This window comes from Aythya marila (assembly GCF_965140915.1).
Source record: "Aythya marila genome assembly, chromosome: 7".
Taxonomy (NCBI): domain Eukaryota; kingdom Metazoa; phylum Chordata; class Aves; order Anseriformes; family Anatidae; genus Aythya; species Aythya marila.
The window spans coordinates 35,591,701-35,613,818 of NC_139048.1; the positions used below are offsets into that span (position 1 = coordinate 35,591,701).

At 39.7% G+C, this 22,118-nt stretch overlaps 1 protein-coding gene across 2 annotated transcripts in view; it reads left to right on the forward strand.

Moving 5' to 3' along the window:
* The window catches only part of RHOBTB1 (Rho related BTB domain containing 1), a 48,859-nt gene extending 43,646 nt beyond the window's left edge, over positions 1–5,213 (forward strand). For both annotated transcript variants that reach the window (XM_082764268.1, XM_082764269.1), the window contains 4 exons: positions 1,145–1,295; positions 2,933–3,021; positions 4,157–4,262; positions 4,775–5,213. In XM_082764268.1, the coding sequence (XP_082620394.1) occupies positions 1,145–1,295; positions 2,933–3,021; positions 4,157–4,262; positions 4,775–4,944 (516 nt within the window). In that variant the 3' untranslated portion in view covers positions 4,945–5,213. The remainder of the gene's footprint in view (positions 1–1,144; positions 1,296–2,932; positions 3,022–4,156; positions 4,263–4,774) is intronic.
* Positions 5,214–22,118: the final 16,905 nt, after the last annotated feature.

The following is a 22,118-nucleotide window of genomic DNA, read 5'->3' on the forward strand; positions in this document are numbered from 1 at the left end:
CCAAGCCCCCAAAATATGACTGCAAGCTATATGGCAACAGTGAACTCAGTTCTAGCAGGAATTATGTGCTGACTCCTTCCAAGTAGTCAGATTAAGTTGCACACACATCTAATTTCTCATCATAATTTTATTATTATTTTTCTGCTCTGCCTTTTTTTTTTTTTAACTGCAAGTTCTTCAGAATAGCGCAGTGCATTCTTCAGGGCCAGCAGCATCTCTTGAGTTGCAAAGAGGTACATTACAAATTGCTGATTAAATGAGTCAGCTGTCCTGGGTACTGAAAGCACGCTTACCTACTGCAACCTTGAGACCCTCAAGAATCAGGTTCACCCTGCTCCTCGAAGGAATGGTCACGTACGCAAACTGCAGTTGAGGTGCCACAGTGATAGGTTAAAGTGAGGTCTTCTAATTCTCCTTCCTCTTTTAGGCATCCCTTCAGTTAAAAGGATTTAGGGTTGTGCTGGTGAGAAATTAAATAACTTTTATCTCAGTCCTGGTAGTTTTGTTGCACAATATTTTGCTGTGCTGATTACAGAAATGGTTTGTATTTTCTTTGCTTCATTTCTTTAGTTCTCAGTCATTTTCCAACCATCATTTACTTTAATACTTTGGTTATTTCTAAACAGACTGAGAAGGTTTTTTGGTTCTGTGTGTGTGCACGTTTGCTTGTTTGGGATGGGAGTGGGGGAGTGGTGGCTGTTTTGTTGGTTGGTTTGTTATCCTTTGGTTTCGATTATTCACAGAATCCCCAGAATATCCCTTGCCAGGAGCAGATTAGATTGCATTCCTACAGAAGTCTACCAAGGGAGGTTTGGCATGGGAAGTGCCCAGTGGCTTTTATGTTTCCCACAAAGCTGTCCATTTGCAGGTTAGAAAGCATTGCGCAGATCCGCTGTTCGATGTGGGTCCAACTTGATCGAGTTGCCTGTACATACACTGACAAAGGATCTGACTCTGGACGCAGACTTACCTGTTGGCAGCTTCTTGAACTTTAATGATGAATTCCTTAATTGAAAAATGTTTTCCTTATATTTCTAAAATGAAGAGAAATAGAGTCCAGCAAAATGGCAAAAGTAATATATGGCCCTTATATGAAAAAAACATCAATTATTAACAACTCTTTATTTTTTAATATCTTGTCCAGGTAGTTCTGCCCAACATAAACAAGACTTCCATGCAAGCAGTTTTAGATTACTTGTACACCAAGCAGTTGTCCTCCAGTCAGGAACTCGACACACTTGAATTAATCGCATTGGCAAATAGGTTTTGCCTTCCTCACCTGGTTGCGTTAGCAGGTAAGGACTTGCGACCTTGTCCAATGTAGTGTCTTGTGCAACAGCTTAAACATGTCTTAATGATTTTGGAACACACAATATTTTTTTTGCACATGAAGAAAACTTTTCTTTTTCCCCTGAAAGGAAAATTGGAATGCAAATTCGTATTTTCATATGTAAAAATGTATTTCTTGCCTTTTTCAGTTTTGTGCAAAACCGTCTCAGAACATTGAAGCATTCTGTGCTTTAAGAATTGGAAGGGTAAACCTTCTCTTTAGCTTTGATACAATGTAAGTCCTTTGTAGTATCCATTCAGAAGTTAATAATTTACCTGAAAACAGGATGAACACTGGACTTTCTATCATGTAATGAATGAAGTGTTTTTTTACACATTTCTGTTCAAAGGGAGTAATTGAACCAATTCAAAACTCATTGAAATGGTCATATATTTTAGAAATGCTATCTGGATCTCTTTTCACTACCAAAATGGGAGTTGGGTATTTTGGTACATACATGGTTATTCAACCTTCATTTCAGGAAGAGGGTTTCCTATCACGTGTTTAGAGAAAAATGACCGGATAGGATACTGTTTAGTTTTAAAATTAAATCCATGCATACTCCAGACCTCTGGGATTTGTTTTTGTTTGTTTGTCTCTATGTATGTAAATTGTCATTGTTCTAAACACATGGTCAAGGCCAAAACTCTCAGAGACAGATGAAGCAAAGCTTACACATATTAACAGGACAAAAATGCATGCAAATTTTAATCAGGTACCAAATCCTAGCTCTCCTTCAGTTGTGCATCAGGAATATGTATCTTGTCTTCACTAGTTGTGATAGACCAAGTCTTTACTGCCTGATTATTCCTTCTAAGTAGTTGTGGCATAAATATACATATATTATTATGAATATTTTATTCTATTTAATTCTTGATGAAACAATTTTTGAGTTTTCTACTGCCAACAGCTTAACTCATTAGGGCCAAATCAGTTCACAAAATGTCCCAATAAACACTCAAACCTCTAAGATGTTTTTTGCTTCTAGAAAAGGCTTAAGGAGACTCCCTTAAAGTAGCTTTTTGGGTAGCTGGCTCCCTAGGAACAACTAATCTGAGAGAACTTGAAATGAACTTTTCTACCTTAGTGCTGTCAGTATACTCATTAATATATCTGCAGCGGTCTGCTGTTGCCTAAAAACTTGGCTATCACTTTTGTACCACCCAAAAGAGACAGATGATCCATTTTTCTAATTTATAAGTTTGTACTCAGAAGTAGGCAACTGCTGAACCTTGTCCTTCTACAAGTGATTATTAGTTGCAGGCTCATTTTCTGTAAGAAAGATAATAAATGTGAATGAAAGCAAAAATGAATATTTTGGGTTGAGACTAAGGGGCAGATACTCACATGGACTATGCTCTGTTGGAGTAAGAGAGTTTGTACCAATGATGAAGAATAGCCAGACATAAATGTAAAGGCCAGAATTTGGCTTTTGCCACACTGAAGTTGCTCAGAATATCCAGGTGAATGTGCCACCTGCATAATGCTACAGTTAACACTAGGAGGAAGAACGTGGGTTCTTGTTTCCTTGTTAGTGGTGGATGATCTGACCTTGAAATGTGACTGTTTCCCATGTGGCTGATGAGTTTTCTTCTCTAACAGAACAGCATGCAGTACAAGAGCTGACAAAAGCCTCAGTGAGTGGTGTTGCAATAGATGGAGAAGTACTGTCCTATTTGGAATTGGCTCAGGTTAGTGTGCGCTGTTTTTTAAAGATACTCTGGTCAACTGCAGTACTTAACTTTCAGCGCCTTATTGGTTCTGAGCATTGCATGTAAGAAACTCAATCTTTAGTTCTGAGAGGGACTAACAATAGAACTGAGATGTATTTCTATTATAAGGGAGGTTTTTATATTAGTTCAAAGATGAAACATCTATGTAAGTAAACTGGGGGTAGTTGTCTTTCAAATATCTGTTTTAATTAGTCTTGATCTCAAAGCTTCCAAGCTCCTCAATCTTATGGCCGTGTTTTAGCAATCTGAAATTTAACATAATGGAGCTGCTCAGCTGAGTAATGGTAACTGATTCTTGGGTTCCTCTCTGTACAGTTTGTGTTGATACATTTAGGCCTGTATTGTAACATCAAAATTTTTTATATTCTTAGACTTAATGCTTAAAATGGCTACTCAAAGCCAGTCAGAGTGCTTTGTATTCAAACACATTTCAATGACCTTTGAGTCTCAGAGATCATGCAAACAGAGAGCCCCCAACTCAGTTAAACTGCACACATCTGTTTTCCAAAACGAGTGCTACAGCAGTCTGCCAAATACAAGTAGTATTTGCTATTTAGCTTGTAGCAGTACAAGTTAAAATATCTTTTAATCAAATTATTCTTGATTTCACACTAATGAGGAGCCTGGCTCCAGCTTGTCTTGAAGTCTGGAGTTAAAGTAGCACTAAAATACAGCAGAAGCTGACCACCATGCAAGATGTCCTGCAGCTGCTTTCAAGTGCCTCTTGCAGTATCTTGAATGCTGTTACAAAACTAGGACTTAACCCCTTCCAAGAAAAGGCAGCTTACACCACTTAATTTTGATTTTATGAAGGGTTCTTGCTTTTATTTTTCTTCCTGAAGGCAGAAGTAATGTGTCTAACTACTGTTAGGATATCCTCTGTGCCCTGTACAGCTGTGTGATGTTTTATAACCTGAGATGATAATAGACAGAGTGCCAGAAAAGATACATATGCAGTATAGTCTGATTTGCATTATAGCTCTTGCTTCTTTATGACTTTAGAGGGATGATTCTAACTTGAATTGTTAGTCGAGGCTGAAAAATAAATGATAACTTCAGGAAGTGGAATATGCTTCTTGTTTTTTCTTTACAGTTTCACAACGCTAACCAGCTGGCAGCGTGGTGCTTGCACTACATCTGCACCAATTACAACAGTGTTTGCTCCAAATTCCGCAAGGAAATCAAAGCTAAATCTTCAGGTATGAGCAACTTTCCACCTCGGTTTTCATGAGGCTTTCCCTTCTTTCTCCCCATCCAGTCCATTATATATGAAGACAAAGATGAACTCAGGTAGTGCAGAGGTTCTGTCTCATAGCTCAGCTATCTTGTGTAGCATTCATATATTCTTCTAATCTATAAGGAAAGGTTATAGTCAGTAGCCTGATTCCTGGGCAAGCATTATGTTCTTTACCTATTTCATTGATGCTAGAAGGAGCAGAGGTGTTCTCAAACTCCATGATGAAAGATACATGCTGTAGAGGGCTTGCATTTTTATATTCTTCTTTGGTGGACTGAGGTCTCAGGTGCAGCTGCTCTCGAACTTTTCACCCCATGAGTAAGGCGTATCAGGGAAACTGGGGAAATTCCTGATAAGCCAGCTAACACAGACGCTAGATAAATGATTAGCTGTAGAGCTTCTGGCAGACAATCAAGATGTTTCTGAATGTGTAACTTACTGTTTTGTTTTGGGACTTTGTTTCTTTTTAATCAGATAATCAAGAATATTTTGAGAGGCATCGCTGGCCACCTGTGTGGTATTTAAAGGAAGAAGATCACTACCAGCGAGTTAAGAAAGAAAGAGAAAAGGAAGATGTTGCACTGAATAAACACCATTCAAAGCGGAAGTGGTGCTTCTGGAATTCCTCTGCTGTAGTTGCCTGAACAAAGCACATAACTGGAAATCCATAGCCAGTGTCAGAAGTTAGTCTTATTGTTAGGAACAAGATGTAGTTCAGGTTTTCAGGAAACTCTGTTCCACGTGTGCATTTATTATTGCTAGGGTCAAAAGCACAAGCTCATTGAAAGTGAGCCTGGAACAGCTCCTCAAAGTCATATGTATATTTTTGGTTAGGAAGCAGATAAATGTCTACCATTATTACATTTCTTTTTATACCAAAAAAAAAATCCAGCATTAATGTTTCAATCTCCAATTGGGAAATATTTTTATACTGTCTAGTGTATTTTGTTCAGAAAAAAAAACTGGATATCATTTTATTTTACAAACCACAAAATAACCATGTAGCAGCTTTGTATTAGATTTTAACTATTTTTACTATGCGACTACAGTGAAATAGACAATCCTCAGTCATAAGAGACAGCTTTTAGAGTATCTCATAAAAAGTCATCTTAGTAAAAAAAAAAAATCTAGCTGCCTAGTATAAGTTTTGTTTTTTAAAGTACTGTGCATTGGTGATATAATTAGGTGATTATTTTTCCTTTCTAAAGTAAAGGGTTAGAATAAGATCCAGTAACCGCAAGTTATAGAGCGCTTGATCTTTGCTTAGCTGAATAATAGGCAGTATAATTACCCATTCAACTGCAGGCAAATGTATTTCTAATATTTGCCATGTAAGTGCAAATAATTATGAAGATGTGGGCTATGTGAAATCTAGTGATTCTAAGTATTCAGAGGTTTTAAATGTCTAGATCAAAGAGGATATTTCTAAAACCATTTAGAAGGGCTTATTAATTTATATCCTTATATTAGTATGGATCTGAATACAAAAAGCAGTTATACTGCTTGCATTTGAATTACTGCATGGCAGTTACCTTGTTCGGTGAAATCTTAACCATGCAGCCACTCCTCATGCCGAATTCCATTTTGCTTCAGTGCAAGCAAATGAAAGGGCTGCAAAACCAAGTAAGAGATATCTAGCATTATAGCCTTTTGTAAGTGAAGAATGATCTTCACACACCATCACTTCAGTTTGATCCAAATTGTTTTGTAACTTTTCCCAGATAGAATTCAAAGTGTTAGATTATTTTTAAGTAGGTCATATATTTCCTCTGGAAACGGGTATTCCCGGAAAGCTGGGGCAGAATGATGGAATTCCGCACGAGTGATGCAAAAAGGAAAAAGCCTCCAGAGTTTTCAAATATCTTGTGTGTTTATGACTTTTTATCAACCATTGCTCTAAAGCTGCAGTATTACACTAGATTACAAAGGGATGAGAGCATTTTTAAAAGACCAAAACTAAAATACATAGACCGTAGGACATACACATGCAATCCTATACAGTGTCTCAGGCACAATTCTGTAACCAAGGGTAGTATTGTGTATTAGGTCTGTTAATATTGTTTTGTGCTGGCACCTCAGCATACCACTGTGAAAAGCTGTTTATGTTTGTTTGTTTTTCTGTATTCAAAGGCAAGGCAGTATGGTCAAGCCCCCATGCTGTAGGTCAGGAAATGCTTTGGACCGAAAGCCATATACATCTCTACCTATTTGAGTTCTGACCGGAGTAATTCTTGGCAGATGCTACTGCAGGGTGGTAGAAGCTGCCCAGCATGGAAGGAGATGCTGCTCTACAGACTTTTATAAGGCAAGCAAGTGACAGGTAAACCCCTGATAAAGATTTGTCACCGTATGGTGATAAAGAAGGGCTATAAGTGACAGTTGCAAATATAGTCTCCTTAATTCTTGGTCAGTGAAGATGAAAATTGTAGAGAAGAAAGACTGAGGAAAGATGCATCAAGACTAAGAAGAGATAAGTATTTGATGTCATGAAACATTAACTAGTCACATTTTAAGTATTGCTACTAGGTTTTACACAACCAAAGCTACAGTATGATTGTAATCTTGCCAAACTAAGGGATATATAAATGAACCTGAGGTATATGCAATAATATCCAGTTGTGCTAGTTATCAGCTACTATAACCAAGTGGCTGGTTCATTTGGTTAATGCTGTCTATGGCCTTTAATCATGGTGGTTATTTTGTGTTTTTTATTTTGCAAAAAAGTCAATAAAATGGTTTAGTTACAAGTTGTCTCTCATCTCTCTGAAGAGGCTTTCTAAATTTGTAAAAAGGATTCCACCCTTTTTCTAGCCACTTGTAAGCATGCAGCTGTGGTATCATTCACTGAATTTTGCTGAGCTGACACTTGTATGGCATATTAGGATTTATGATTGGGAACGTAACAAGGAAGCCCTATAGCGTTTGTATATGATGGGGCTGGGGCAAGGTCAGTGCTTGTTGCTTACTGTTAAACAAAAAAAATCTCCTGCCACTTTTCCACATAATTTCTGATATTTAATTACCATGATATTACCCAAGGGACATGAAACTAATTAGTCGTGACAGCCATGGGGAGGAAAAATGCAGGTAAACAGCAGGAACTCCATAAGGTTTTCAGCAGACTCTAAACTTTCTACAGTTATTGTCTTTCCTGCTTTCTCACTACTGTTGTTGTCAGCCATTATACAGAAATCCTAATTACCTGTTCGTGGGCTCTCAGAAACTACATCCTCAAATACAGACTTTATCAAGTTATAAAGGTAGAAAGATCCAGAAGACTTTTACAAGGTATCATGCAAAGAACATCATTTGTGATTTTTTCTTGAAGCTCTTAGGCAATGCAAAGGACATTGCATCCAGAATACAATGTGCATTTCTCCTCAAGTGCAATTTGAGAATGTTATATATGTCAGTGATTTAGAATATTTTTAGAAGCAAAATTTCATTCCTTTGAATTTACCGTTAGAAAAGGCTGTTGAATCCATACTGACAAAAAAAAAAAAAAAAAAAAAGAATGATTATGTTAAAACTAGTGGCATGAAAGGATCAAATCAGAAGTGTTACTCTTTAGATTGGTTTTTAGTTTTGTTTTTTAATTATTATGGCCATTTAGAGAAAGTTGCATATCTTTTCTTTCTGGAAAGTCTCAGCTTATTTCTTAGAAACAGCGTTCTTCTGTTTGTTTTTCCTAAGACAGAGAGAACTGCAAGCAAGTAAGGTCTGGCCTAAAGAACCTGCACCAACACTCAAACCAGTGCTTTCAGCCTCCCAAACCACAAATAGCACACCAGAGCAAGAAATAAAGTTTTTTGTGATTAATACAGGATTGGCCAGACTTCAGCTGCAACTTGCTAATTTAATTTACTGAAGATGTAGTCAGAATTGTCTTCTGGTTGGAGGCTTCAAGATGTTTAAAGAAAAGCTAGATAGCACTAAATACATGGATGAATTAAAAAGGATTACCTCATAGAAGAGACAAATTTGGACATCCCTTCTGAGCACTGAAAGTGTGATAGTACCAGAGAAAGTAAGGGAGGAGCAGCACTCTACTTTATTGCCCTAATTCTTCATCAGTATACCCGCAAATATCCTTCAAGCACAGCAATTTATACCCTGAAGCGTTCATTTTGTAAAATGAAAGATTTTTCCCTGCCATGTTCCAGTAACAAGCAGTGAGAGTCTGACTGAAGGCATCTTGGAAATCCTGTTCTGAGGGCCAAGTCTTCCATCTCCTTTACAGTTATTTAGGTAAAGATCTAATATATTAAATAGGATTGATTTTGGTATCTAAACTCCAGAAAGTGGTAAAATATTTCATTTCATCAGACTAGTCTTTGTCAGTCTAGAAGATATTTGCTGTCTTTGTCAGATAAAACCACAGGTTTTGCCTCTCTTCTCTTCTATCCCTTTTTTCTAGTGTAGTTTTTATACTTTTGTCATCAGATAATCTAGCATTTATTTACTCTGTGTTGGAGTTCAAGGCATGTACTATGCAGTGAGGTATCTTTAAAGTGGTTTGCTTGCCACTCCTGAATATGATGTAACAGCATTTACATGAGTATACTTCCTAATAGGCAAAATTCCTATTGAAGTGGGTAAGATACTCTGCACACACACACACAAACACACTTTGGGCTTTGAGGTACCACCTAATGAACTTAGACATTGTTGCTTGTCTTTGTTCCAAATCTGGTGACAGAAGTTTGCTCTGTGTGCGTGCAGGATAAGAGTGTATTAGTGACAATAACCCCCATTCTACAGGCTCTACAACAGGATAATTCATTCTCAGCTAACATACATCATTGCCTTCAGCCAAAAAAAAATATAACCTGTGTCACAAATTGATTCTACACTAGCAGCCAGAGCAATGAGACTATTGCATATCTATTTAGAAAAACTAAATCCCTCACTGCTGCTTACATAAAAATCTTGATTTCTTGTAGAGATTTGAGAAGCTTTTGGATCAAGGCTGCACGAGGCTAAGAAGAAAATTTGAACATTAGAAATGCAAGCATAATTATGCTAATGTATCTAAGCTCTGGAGAAAGTCAAACTGAGAAGATTAAGATGTGATTCAGAGAGAGCAGTTACCATAGGACAACAGTTGTGATGGCGCCTTTGCAATTGTTCAGCCTTACTATTTCATTTGTAAGCAGGCCATACCACCACTACATCCTGCTGGGCTGTTCTGCAGCTGTTGCTGTGCCCAGACAGAGGTTCTGCTCACATAGTGAGTACATACTATATTGCTGATTCATCTCAAGTCCTTTTCCATGCAGTGCTGATACCCCCAATCAGTCAGCTGACCTACAGAGGAGCCCAGTACTACCTGCTTGGTGTATTTTTTTTTGTCCCATGTCAAAGGATATTCCAGAACAGTGAGGCCCTTATCCCAACATACAAGGGATCTCCAGCTGCTTTCCTCCACTGGGACAGCACATAGCAGAAGAATGAAGCTCTGTGTCAGCCAGGGACTGGCCTGTTCAGGGATTTCAAGGTAGAAGCATTCAACAGTTTCCAAAAAACAAACAGGAAGTCAGAGCCGGAGTTGCAGATGCAGGTACCAGCTGCGTGACAGCATGATGACAGCATTTCAGGTACCATTCAAAGATGCTAAAGTGGGAAAGGGGAGGTTGCCTGTAGATACCAGTTCTGGTTTTCAGAGGTTAAAAAAAAATCAGCAGTTTAAGGGTATATAAATAAATATGCATCTTTGCATATCATAAATATAAGACGGTCATTCTAACCAAGTAATAGATGTGATTCCCCCACCCCTTTATAAACATCAGTGTGCTCTACATGTTGCACAGATTGTTCTTTAGATTTGTCCTGGGTCCTCATTAAGAGTTACACCCTGCTTGCAAAGTTTTGCAGATGTGAATTAATCAACACAGGCATTCACGTTTTCATTTGTGGGGTGTCTGGGTTTAGTTTTTAGATGGTTAACAAATCTTATCGCATGATAAAACAGTCTGATAAATGATGTCTCTTCCACTGGCAGTATGAAGAAAGGGGGTTTCTGAAGGAGCCCGCAGGGGCTCTCTGGGAGCTCTGTGTATCCTCCGTGTTCCCACGTTGTAGAGTCTGCAGGAAGAGCTGCATTGGCGTGCAGGAAATGGGACCTAGTGTCATTGGTCCTGCAGTCCATAAGACACACAGCACTCTATAAAACAATCTCAGTCAAGTGCAAACACTTGCAGTCAAGTGTAAATACTTGCAGAGTCATTATTCATCTTTGGAGAGGAAGATTTGCCTCTACTTTCTGGCTGTCCAGCATGGTCAGGGTACACAACTTTTCCTGCCTCCCTCAGACTCACCTGAGGACACAGGACCTCCTCAGCTTTGTTCCCATTTCATTTCAGTGGGACAAGGACAGGAAAGCTTGAGGATGTTGAAGTGATTCCTGGCCTGATTAGAGTACATCTCTGGAAGACGCTGTGCTCAGTGGAGGACTGTAGTCCCCACTGCTGCATGTCCTTTTCTTTCTCAGGTTACAAATGACAGAAAATGAATAGCAGTGATAACGTGCTGTGGAGACTGATGTCTGCACTTCACACAGTTTTTATGGCGAGTTTGTTTACTGTAGTCATAGCAAACTTAATTTTGTAGAAAAAAAATAAGAGGAATAAAAAAAATAGAAATGGCTGCCTCAAAAGATTATTGGCCAATTATCAAAAGGTAATTGGGTAATTAAGTTAAAGACTTGCTTCCTTTTTTTAAGCATCTCTAATCTCTGACCATGAGAAGGGGGCTGAAGATCAGTACTGGGGTTCCAGGCAGACTTTTCCTAGCTGTTGATAGAACTGATAGTCCCTTGTAGCTGAGGAGAATTTGTTAGATGTCATAAAATGATTCACCATCTGCTACCTCTTTGCTATACACTGCAGTAGGTACTGCTGGTCTGAGCTTGCTTTAGGGCTCCGGGAAGGGATTCTGTGGCCTGTACTGACTAGTAGTACATGGAGCAGATGTGCCACATACCTCTAAAAGACAGGCACTTGCTGCATGGTGACAGGACGAGAGGGAACGGGCTAAAGTTGTGCCTGGGGTGTTTTAGGTTGGATATTAGAACGAACTTCTTTACCGAGAGGGTTGTTAGGCATTGGAATGGGCTGCCCAGGGAAGTGGTGGAGTCACCATCCCTGGAGGTCTTTAAAAGATGTTTAGATGTTGAACTTAGGGATATGGTTTAGTGGAGGACTTGCTAGTGTTAGGTCAGAGGTTGGACTCGATCTTGAGGTCTCTTCCAACCTAGACAATTCTATGGTTCTGCATAAGCTGCAACTATAGGTGCAGCATTTGATGACCTTGCTGTTCTCATCTAGCTCCATGGCTTTTCCTTTTCTCTAGGAACAAATACTAAGGAGACACTCCTCACCCTCCCAGTCCATAAAATATGGGTTGGATTTAGTTCAGGGAGATGACTACCAAGGTAGAACTATGTTTTCCCCTCAGGCTTCAAAAGCATGTTTTTTTTGTTTGTTTTTGTTTTGTTTGTTTTGAAACTGGGGTACACAGACATCAAGCAGAAATCCAGTAATTCAGCCTATTGCACCTCCACTCGTTCTAAGCTCGTTTTTGAGTTCTGATCAGCCAGGTGCCCATTTAGGGCAGTCAAGCTGCAGAACTTGCCACGTGACACTGGGAATGCAAAGAGCTTACACAAGTTCACAGGAGATCGGGAAAGGTCCATGAATGAGATGTTTACTGAAGTTAATGAATACATAGACACTATGCCTGACTGAGCAGTTTCCCAAGTCAAACAAATGCTGGGAGTTTTTAGGAGAGGTGTCACTACTTAGTCACACCCTTCTTTCTCTGTGTTTTGGAGGCAGCATAAAGGACACATGGATCCTTGGTCTGACCCAGCACTGCTGTTCTCTATGCTCCAAAAAAGATGGAAAAGAAGGACTCAAGCTAGAGAGGCTGGTGTGTCTTTTCCCACCCAGTTCACTGCAAAGGAGCATGTGAATATCTAGAAGGGATTTTTCCCTGCTATTTTTTGAGAACAGTTTCTGTGGGGCTAGCTCTTGATGCACTAGCACTGAGAGCAGTCTTTGTAACGAGTGCTGATAATAAAACCAGGTGGCACTGATGGCAGCAGGCATAGAAAAAAATCACTCACTTGCACTTTTTACAGCTTAACATGCAGCACTTGAGCATGCCTTTTCTGCACCAGCTGCACCGAATGGAATTATTGGCCATTCACTAAGCCACATCCTGTCGGGCTGGACACTATCTAACCTGCTCTCCACCATTCCCAAGAGTCTATTGCTGCCACAGGACACTTGTCATCTATTGGGTGTTTATCTAAAAGCTTTACCATACTGGCTCTGGATCATTATCTGCATTTCAACTCTGCTACAAAACAAAGAAGTGTTTACTTCAGGATCATGCAACCAAGTCATACCTGCCCCCATCTTTTTTTTTTTTTTTTTTTTTTTTTTTTTAAGTGCACAGCTAATCATAATCAATTCTTGAATGGACTGCCAGGTGTAAGCTACCAGATCAGCTAATTTGCTCCTTCTACTGCCATTTTCATTCAGGGACAAGACATCTTCTCATTGAATTCCCTTTTGGTCTTAATTGCAATACCTGGGGAGTAAAATGCAGCCATGACATTTTCTCCTTGTCCATTCAACAGTCAGCTACAATGTCATTTTCTGATTTGACAGCATTTGAGTGGAGAGCTAATCAAGTCAAAACCATCTGATCTGGGCACTTGACATTTCATGAATATCCTCATTCTTTGGTACAGGCTGCAATTGGGCATAAGGAGGGCATACTGGCACAATCACTATTTTTGTGTTGTCTGCACATTTGTGGAGAGTGGCACACTCTAGGAAATCAGAAATCTCTTCAGGAAGAAGTAGTCTTTTTTGCCTACTAAGAAAGCAGTCATCTGTATTACACCGAGGGCTGTGTTCAGCCTGGGTTGGGAAAAAATTGGAGAAGCCAAAACTCATGAAAGGAGAAAAGGCTATCACGGAATAACTGAGCACTCATCTGCTGCAGTCCTCCCTAAGGAGGCTCCCATTTCAATGCAGAAATACTTCTCTGCTATTTCCCTCCCTGTCCTATGGGCAGAATCACTTGTATTTGGATGGTTTCACCTTGCATCTGGTGTCCATCCAGGCATTCATCACTTGCCTGCCGATGGCAAGCACAGGCTCAGCATATGAAGGGGAAAGAGGGAAAGCAGAGGGATTCACCCCTCATCTGCTTGTGGAAGACAGCAGTGCTCTTGCATTGCTCTATGCAAAGGATTAGTCTGTTAGAGAGGGCCAGACCCATGAAGTGACCGTGCCTACAGATAGGAAAGACTGCAAAGCAGAAGCCCCTTTGAGTACAGTGGTTAGACCCAGGCACCAGCTCCTGGGAATGAGATAGCCAAGTCCTGCCCCATGTATTTCATGAATGATGAAATCTTTCCCCATAATCTGCAGGAAGTGCTGATGATGTTCATACTGTGCATTATCACATGATTTAGCCGAATGCCTGTCAGGATTTTTATTTATATATTTTTTTAAAGTGCCTTGAGTCATATAGCTGTAACCGAGCACCGAAGTAATATGTTAGATCCAGCTTCATATTGCAATCCCCAGTCAGCTGCGCTGCACTGTTCTTTAGGCAGCCCCTTTGCCTTTTGGGAATTAATCAGTTTCCAGTTCCAGGCTGTACAGTAGAATATTAAAAAAAATAGCGAGCAGTAGTAGGAAGATGTCTTTTAGTGTAGCCAGCAGCCTGTTGACCACAGAGAGACAAGGTAAGTACTGTATCCTGGTAACACTGCTGCCCACCCTCTTGATCTCACTGCTTACTCACTTTGCTTATTCATTTCACACACAAGGCTGACAAAGCACCGCCACTTAGTGCAATACACATTTCTTCTACTGCTCAGGGAATAGCCTTTCATTATTATAAGCTTTTTCAGTTTTCTTAAGGCCTTTTACTACTTTGCCACTGTAGCATAATTTATTTTGTCGAATGGTTTACACACATTAAAGTGTGTGAAGTTGTATTTATATGTCTCTGATGAGTTCTTCACTGGCTAGTGGATCAGTGTTTTCATGGCTTATTCCTTCACAGTACTATTTTTCACCTAAAAATGAGACTGCAAACCTTCTGACTCCTGCCACCTCACTTCAATTCTCAGCTCCAGATCGATAGCACAAGGTCTGGCATCATCCCTGCAGTGGGAGCTTCTCACTTCCATCCACAGCAGCTGAGGACCCTTTAACCAGCAATCTGCAACTGTGCCCCTGAGCTTCTGTCCTTGGTTTTCTGGCTCCAAGCCCTTCATTTAAGTTACATCATTTTTATTAAATATAAGATCTATGTTTAAGCACAGATCTGCCTACAATTACCTTTATAATTGAAATGGTTCAAGGTAGGACAAAATAAGGTCTAGTCAGAGCCAGATAGACCAGCCCTCACTATTTCTCATGAGGAAGAAAGGGCAACACTCCTCCCAGATAGGAGGCTATGAGGATACCAGATTGCAGTGACAGCATGTTGCTCCATCAACCATAAACACCTTTTGAGTAATTCCTGAGTTCCTCTAACTGAGAGCTATATTCATGCAAAGGTGTAGTACCAGTTTTCATTAGAAACCCAAACCTTAGGCAGAACACTTCTGTGTAAACACTGAGTTTGTCAGCACCTAAACTGGTTATCAAAAGACACTTTTCCCTAAAAATAGACCAAAAAATTAAAGTTCAGGGAGAGTATTGTCTTTTGTCCTTGCCTTGTGCTAGTGACAAACTGTCAGAACAAACTGGGCCCTTGAAAATATGTACTTCACTGCCTTTTGGACTGGGGGGAGGAAAAAGTGAAGTGCTAGTATTTAAGCGAGGCTGAACAGTAGGCAGTAGACAACACCAAGAGAAACTGAGGCTTGTTTATACATGCACAATCACCACCATTAGTGGATTCACCTGTATTTGCTTCAGCTGAGAATTCCTGCAAGCCTCATGCACAAATATAGCTCCAACTCCTTCCTCTTACACAGCCACCCTCAGACCCCCAGCTGCAGGAGGAGGCAGGAGCAGCCAGTTAAGCTGTATCACAGGTGGGCTGCTAGGACAGCCTTTACACCCATTGCCCTTGGATGGGGGCCAGTCATGCAGATGGCCTCTTTTTGGCCCTGCGTTCTGCTGAGTGGTACATGAGAGCCTACCACACATCCAATCTATCTTTGCACAGTTAATTATAACATATCTTTGTGGCTGTGTAGGAGAACACACACATTTCCTGATAAATGAGGCTCAGCTTCTCTGTTTTAGGGTACTTTACCTACTTGCTGAGGATTTTGAACGTTGCCAGAAGCAAAGGAGACAGGAAAGAAGTGTGTCAAATAAGGTGTATTGCAGCATCTAAAAAGAGAAAAATAAGAGCTTAATGGTTTGTTGAAAGCCTCATTCAAGCAATAGGAATGGCTAATCAGCAACATTGCTGTACTATATTAGGTAGGGCTATAAAAGCATCTTACTAAAATTAATTTAGCACCATAACACCTTTGTGAAATAAGCAGATTACCCCACTGAATAGGGAAAAAAATAATGGGTAAAGATATTATGTAGAAGCTAATTGCTGCACAGAGATCTCCACATCTATTTATCCTCAATCATTGTACAAGGCTGCAGCATCAATGCCTTCTGTAACTTTAAGCAAGGCATTCTTCCAGCTACTAATAACCAGCTAGGATTTGTGGTCAAGAGATGTCCCATGTAACAACTCACCTCTGTAGTTATTAGGGGATTTACTGCTCATTCCTTAACCACCTCCTTCTTTAGCAAAATAATGTAATATAGCAGCAGGAAGTAGAGACTGAAGTTTAAGGACAACAGGAGCTTACAGTTATTTCCTTACAAGAGGCCTCCTGCAGCATCATAAACTTGTGTAAGGCCAACCCCAACAAAACCAGGAGGAGAAGGCTTCTAGCAGACCACAATCTCGGTACCAACACAAGGCAGAGGAAACTGTAAGGAATCCTTACCTCAGTCTGTAAGCAAACATACAGGTTAAACAAATACAGACCTAGATTGCTACCAGAATAAAAACATTGCCTCTTGTCATAAAATGACAAAATTCCCACGAAAAGGAAGAAAGTTTCCTATAGACCATGTAAGATAGCATTTTTTTCCCCTAACATATTACTTCTTACATGACAGAAGAAGAAAACCGATTTAAATCAGGTAAGGGGGAAAACAGGTTACCTTTGACTTCATTTAACTCTGCGTACTGCTCTCAGTTACAAAGCAGCCAACTTAGCTGCTGCTTCAGCTTTTAAAGCCTTCCCATCCCCAGAAGCCTTTGTGCCATTCCCTCTCCCTCCTCTCCTGGGCTTTATTTCAGTGGGTTTTAACCTAGTGGGAGGGTAAATTGTTTTCAGCTGTAGTATTTTATTTATTTATTTATTTATTTATTTATTACTTCTTGTTTTTCTATTTTTCTCTGCTGAAGCAGTGCTATATTAAGTGCATTAACATCTTTTTGCTTTCATTCTGAAATGTAAAAGATGTCTCAAAAATTTAAATTAAAAATACTTCTAAGCTTATTTCTTAGTGGAGACCTATTCATAAACTTTGGTGTGTTCTTCTGTAAGGAGTCACCTGCTGCAGCTCTATGTAAAATCTGGGGATTGTATCACTAAGAGGACATTGAACAGGATCCTGATGAAAAAAAGGTAAAATAACTTTGCTGACCAGGAAAAAAGAGAGAGCTCTGTATCTTTCCCTTCTCCTCTCCTGAGAGACTTCTGCCTCTCCTTCAATCTCCAACTGGAGTTTTCATGAAATTAAGTATAGCCTTTTCTTTTTTTCTTGGCTTTATTAACCAGCAAGGTCTGAGGAAAAATGATGTTTCAGTTTCATTTCCTTCTGCAGAACATAAGAAGGAAAAAAGATCTTTGTAATTTTTCTGTCACCTATTGTATAGGTGACAGGTTCACAGCTTCCTTGGGGAAGCATTCCTTTAATTATCTGTCATACACACTAAATTCATTAATAGCGTAAGGTCTTGTGCAGCTTTGTAAAGGATGTATGCATCTGATTAAATACATGGAGAAAACACTAGGGACCTTTGCATGTTCCAAATGTGTTCATCCAAGGCTCTCTGGAGCATTCTGTTTTCTTCAGCATTAAGAAGGTCTCAGGGATGCTCAGGTGATCTGGTATCTGCTCTGGTTGAATGTCTCTTATGGCATAACTTTACCTTCTCTGGGGAAGATGTCCTCTGCTGTGAAAGTGCCTATTTGGCAGTCTGTACAGCAGATCTGTATGGGTTTGTCTGGAGGGCAGCCCCTCCGGGGCCCATCACTGTGGTCAGGCATGAGTCCCAGGCACCAGCAGGGAGAGGGTTGCTCATGAAGCCCAGAGCAAGAGCGCTGTGGAGGGCGTGTGGATGTGGGTAGCTGAGCCAAGCCTCCACTCTCCATACAGGGGCTGCGGGTTCCCGTGCCACGTGTGGTGCCTGGGACGCTGCACAAGGCAGTAGCTGTGTCTTCACAGCAGATCCAGGTAGCCAAGCCAGAATCTGGTACAGCTGGTTACTCTCTTTGGTAGGGCCTTTTGCCTTCTGGTCCCTCTGTGAGGTGTAGAGACTTTGAAATGAAAGAAGCAGCCTTTAAATGAAAGCTAAGGCACTGATAATCCCATGTAGCTACAGGACATTAAGCCAACAGTATTTATGTCTTAAGTTTGGCTCCTGTAACTGGTCAGAAAGTCTTATGGGACCAATAGTGATTACACAGCCCATAATTTTATAGCCAGAAACGATTAAAATAATTGTAACAAAGTGATAATAATAAACCCTTACTTATTTTAATGTCAAATATTTCTGACATGACTGATTCCTCCTGCTTGGATATAACTCCCATAGCTTGAAACTCCTCTGAATGGGAGTCTCGCAATCTTGTTCCACAATCCTGTGGCTAAAACCTAAAACGCTAAGTTTAACTTCTGAATAGGTGAAAGGCCCTTTGGGTCTTTTAGCAAAAAATTCCTTTAGAAACCAACTTACTGAAAAAACAACGTCAAGCACTGTCAAAATCATGGCAAATGCTGTGAGGCTGTCATATTGAAATTGTAGGGGCAGATGGTGAGAAACTTTCCTGCTGGTCAGGGAACTTTCTGAAGGCTCAGTTACTTATAGCAGACTTCTGTTATTATGAATAATAATAATTTGGAGGAATAAGGACTAAACTGGGATCACCTCTCATTTGTCATAAGCTAAAGACACGCATCGCCTAGTACAGACCAGCTGCTTTGTGGTAACCTTTTCATTTGACCGTGCCTTTGGTAAAGCAAGGAGGTCTGTGTCCTCATTCTGTGCTCCTCCACAATCTTAGTGAGCTGGAACTGAAGTGCAGAGCCATGGTTTTTGTTTTTTCCCAAGAGACTTGAATATTTTGGGGACAGGCCTTATGAGACAGACAAGACAGCCCCTAATCAAACAAAAGAATGACAGAAAGAATAACCACTGCAGAATGGGGGCTGGTCACTGAACTGACAGCTGGCAGGCTCTGCTGATAACATACTTTGAGGCAGTTAAGAATTTGGGGGGTTTGGTTTGGTTTATCTGGTTTAAAGGCATGTGTTGTGGCCTGTCACTTGCTAGATTTGGTTGATGTGAAATTTGATTCTGGCCATAGAAAAGCATGCTGCAGGAAAGCGTTTATTTTGCTCTCTGCTGGAGGTACCAGTGAACAGCCTAGTTTCTAGTTTTGTTGATGTTTCAGTTCTGGTTTGTGTTGTAAATGTAATAATCACATTTGGGGAGGGAAAACTGGCATGTGTGGTCTACAAATGGAAGACCTAGAGCCTGCAGTATTGTTTTAGCTTCCCCCAGCCTGTGGCTTTCCATAGTAAATAGGCATGTTCATGTGCAGCTTGTTGCAGAAATAAAGCTAGGAACACTAAAGGCCAAGTTCACAGTTAGTGTAAACCTCCACAGAGGCTGAAGGGCTTTTCCACATTACATCTGCTAAAAGGAGTGGTGTCATCAGCTAGGAAATTTTCTCCAGATTTCAAATTATTCAATGAACTTAAAGTCCATTTGCTCCTATCATAAGAATTAAACAAATCAAAACAAAGTAATGATGAAAACAAAACACAAACACTTTTCAATGCTGCTTGGTTGCAGAGAGATAGCAAAACAGAATCTTGGTTTGAAAACACTCTCACATTTTAAAATAACTCGTAGGCGTATAAAATGTAGAGAATAATCTCAATTACTTTGAGTTCATATAACAATGTAAAGGTGTTGAGAGCTACTTAAAACAGTTGACATTTTTCAAAACTTGAAGAGGAGAAGTCTGTACAAGCACTGCTTTTTATTATCTATAAACTTTCTTTTTTCTAAGCCAGGTTTGTTCTTAACTAAGAAAGTATTTTTGTACCATGTAGCATGTGTTACATGAGAAAACTGTGTATAGAAATTCACTCTTCCACATAAAATGTATTTCAGTTGTAGCAGACCATAGCATCAGAGCTAAGACTTACTCTTCTTACTGATGTGAGGGCAAATGAAACTCCTCTGTATTGCTTGTAGCCTCTTAGTTAAGAATTGAGTGATGCCTCAAGCTCCCCAAACACAGGGTTCTTCCCAACTTCAGTCCTAGCTAGTACCTCGCTCCTCAATCTGAGTGTGCTCTGCACTGCATTGCAGTGTATTGTGACTCAGGACCATCGCCTCTAGTTGAGCATGCAAAGTCATGAGGTTTGGTATTCCTGCCAGAAAGGAGAGCAGCCTGGTTCATAGGCTGGGTTTCTGAAGACGAGCAGTAGGAGTTAAATCACAGGGCCTGTCTTTGGCAGAGTTCCTATGAATTGAAGAATGATCTGTGGTGACTCTAAGTCAAGGACAGGTTTTACTAAAGACTGACTTTTCCTTTGCACTTTGTCCTTAGAATTGATGTCACATAGTGAGATGAGTATGTTGCGTTCAATTTATTTTATATCTCTCCCACTGCAAAAAGTCCCATTATAAAGAGGCAGAATTAGTATTTTTCCACTTACATAACAAGTACTTTGACAGGGCCACATCTCCTAAGAGAATACACCTGTATATTTCTGTTCTTTATCTGTGTGTAAAATATACTCTTATCTAGACCATATTATAAAAACTTGAATGAGAATTGGGAAGTGGTTAGTGTATTTTTTCCATTCCCAAGGATAACTATCCAAATACATACTACATATTAGCACCTGAATTACCATCTCAAGCAGCTCAGTGAACAGGGTTATAAGCATAGACTTGTGCTATTTATCTTCACATCACGGTATACATTGCGAGGAGAAAAAACCCTAATGCTTCATACACCAGCACCAGACAGAATTTCACCAGGCATATGACCATATAATCCTATGCCTCAGACAGTAGGATTAAGTCATCTGGGAAATACTTTACCTAGTTCTAGTTCTGCTCTTAGAAAAAAAAAAAAGTTATTTCAGTATTCTAAATACAAAAACAAATAAAAACAAGCAATTAAATTCAGTATTATAAGCTTAGTTTTTATATTTTTATCAGCAAAGAATCAATCAAGCTCTTGAAAGATAGTTAGAAAATGACAGACTGCAAAAGCAAAATAGACACACTTTTACTCACCCAAAGTACAGAATGGGAAATCTGGAGATTAAAGATGCAAATTTCATAAAATCCAGTGCAAAACTGGCCGCTGTTTTTGGACAACTAGACATCAGTCTCATACATCCCTGAAAGATTGAGTTTGGTGCAGTTTAACTATATTGACTGGCACTCCTGTGATACTCACTTTAATAAAGAGAAGTAAATCTGATCATTAATTTCAGCATGAAATAGTTTTACAAAGGCTTTTTTGTGTTAGCCTAAGTGATTTTTCACTAAAGAAAGAAATCAGTATGTCAGTGTGGTACTGGACATCTTTGAAGTTCGCAAAATTTTAACTGCCCAGATGTTTCATGAAAGGCTTTCAATTCAGATAGTATTTTCAGCCTGGCTGCCTACCAGAAAATAAATACCCTTCAATTTTTCATGGAGCCATGAGAGTCTGATAGCTTTTCTTCTCTTCCCTCCCCCTCTGCAGAGCGGTTGCTGGTATTTAGGTGCCATAGTGACACCTCGTGGTCAAGAGGGAGATGAAACAAGGCAACTTTAGGAATTAGAATGTGACTTCATACTAAATGCATCCCAAGTCCTTATTACCATGTATTGTCATAGTTCACCTAAAATGATGTCTCCTTCAGTTCCCATTTTTCTTATTTTTATACATTTTATATATTAACCCCTAAATATTAATTAAATGTAGTCATTACTGGTGCTTGAAGTACCAAACATTTCTGCAAAGAGATGAAAACACACAATCTTTTGAACACTGTTTTTCTATTAATATCAAGATTATTATTCAGACAACTTTTAAGAAAGGCTTCCCCATGACACTTTTCCTTACAGATAATGCAAAATAAACTCTCGACCTCTTGCTAGTGTTGTACACTGTTCTGCTTCTTCCTTTCATCCTTTTGCCTGTCACTGAAGGATGCTGAGGAACTATTAACTTCCCAGCACATCTCAAGATGAGATTCTGAGCTAGCTGAGGTAATTCACAGAATCACTTATAGTTTTACACTAGTATCAAGGAAATCTAATAGATGAAAACCCCTCCCCCTTCTGTCCAGCCAGTGAGTTTAGAAACTTTGAAAACACATGCCTGTGTTAGGGGGAAAAACAGGCAGTGCCAAGTACAGTTGTAGTGCAAAGCTTAATATGTTCAGAGCCTGAATTCAGCTGTGAATTATTTGCACTACTGTCCACAGTTCACACATCAAGGGGTTGAAATGGT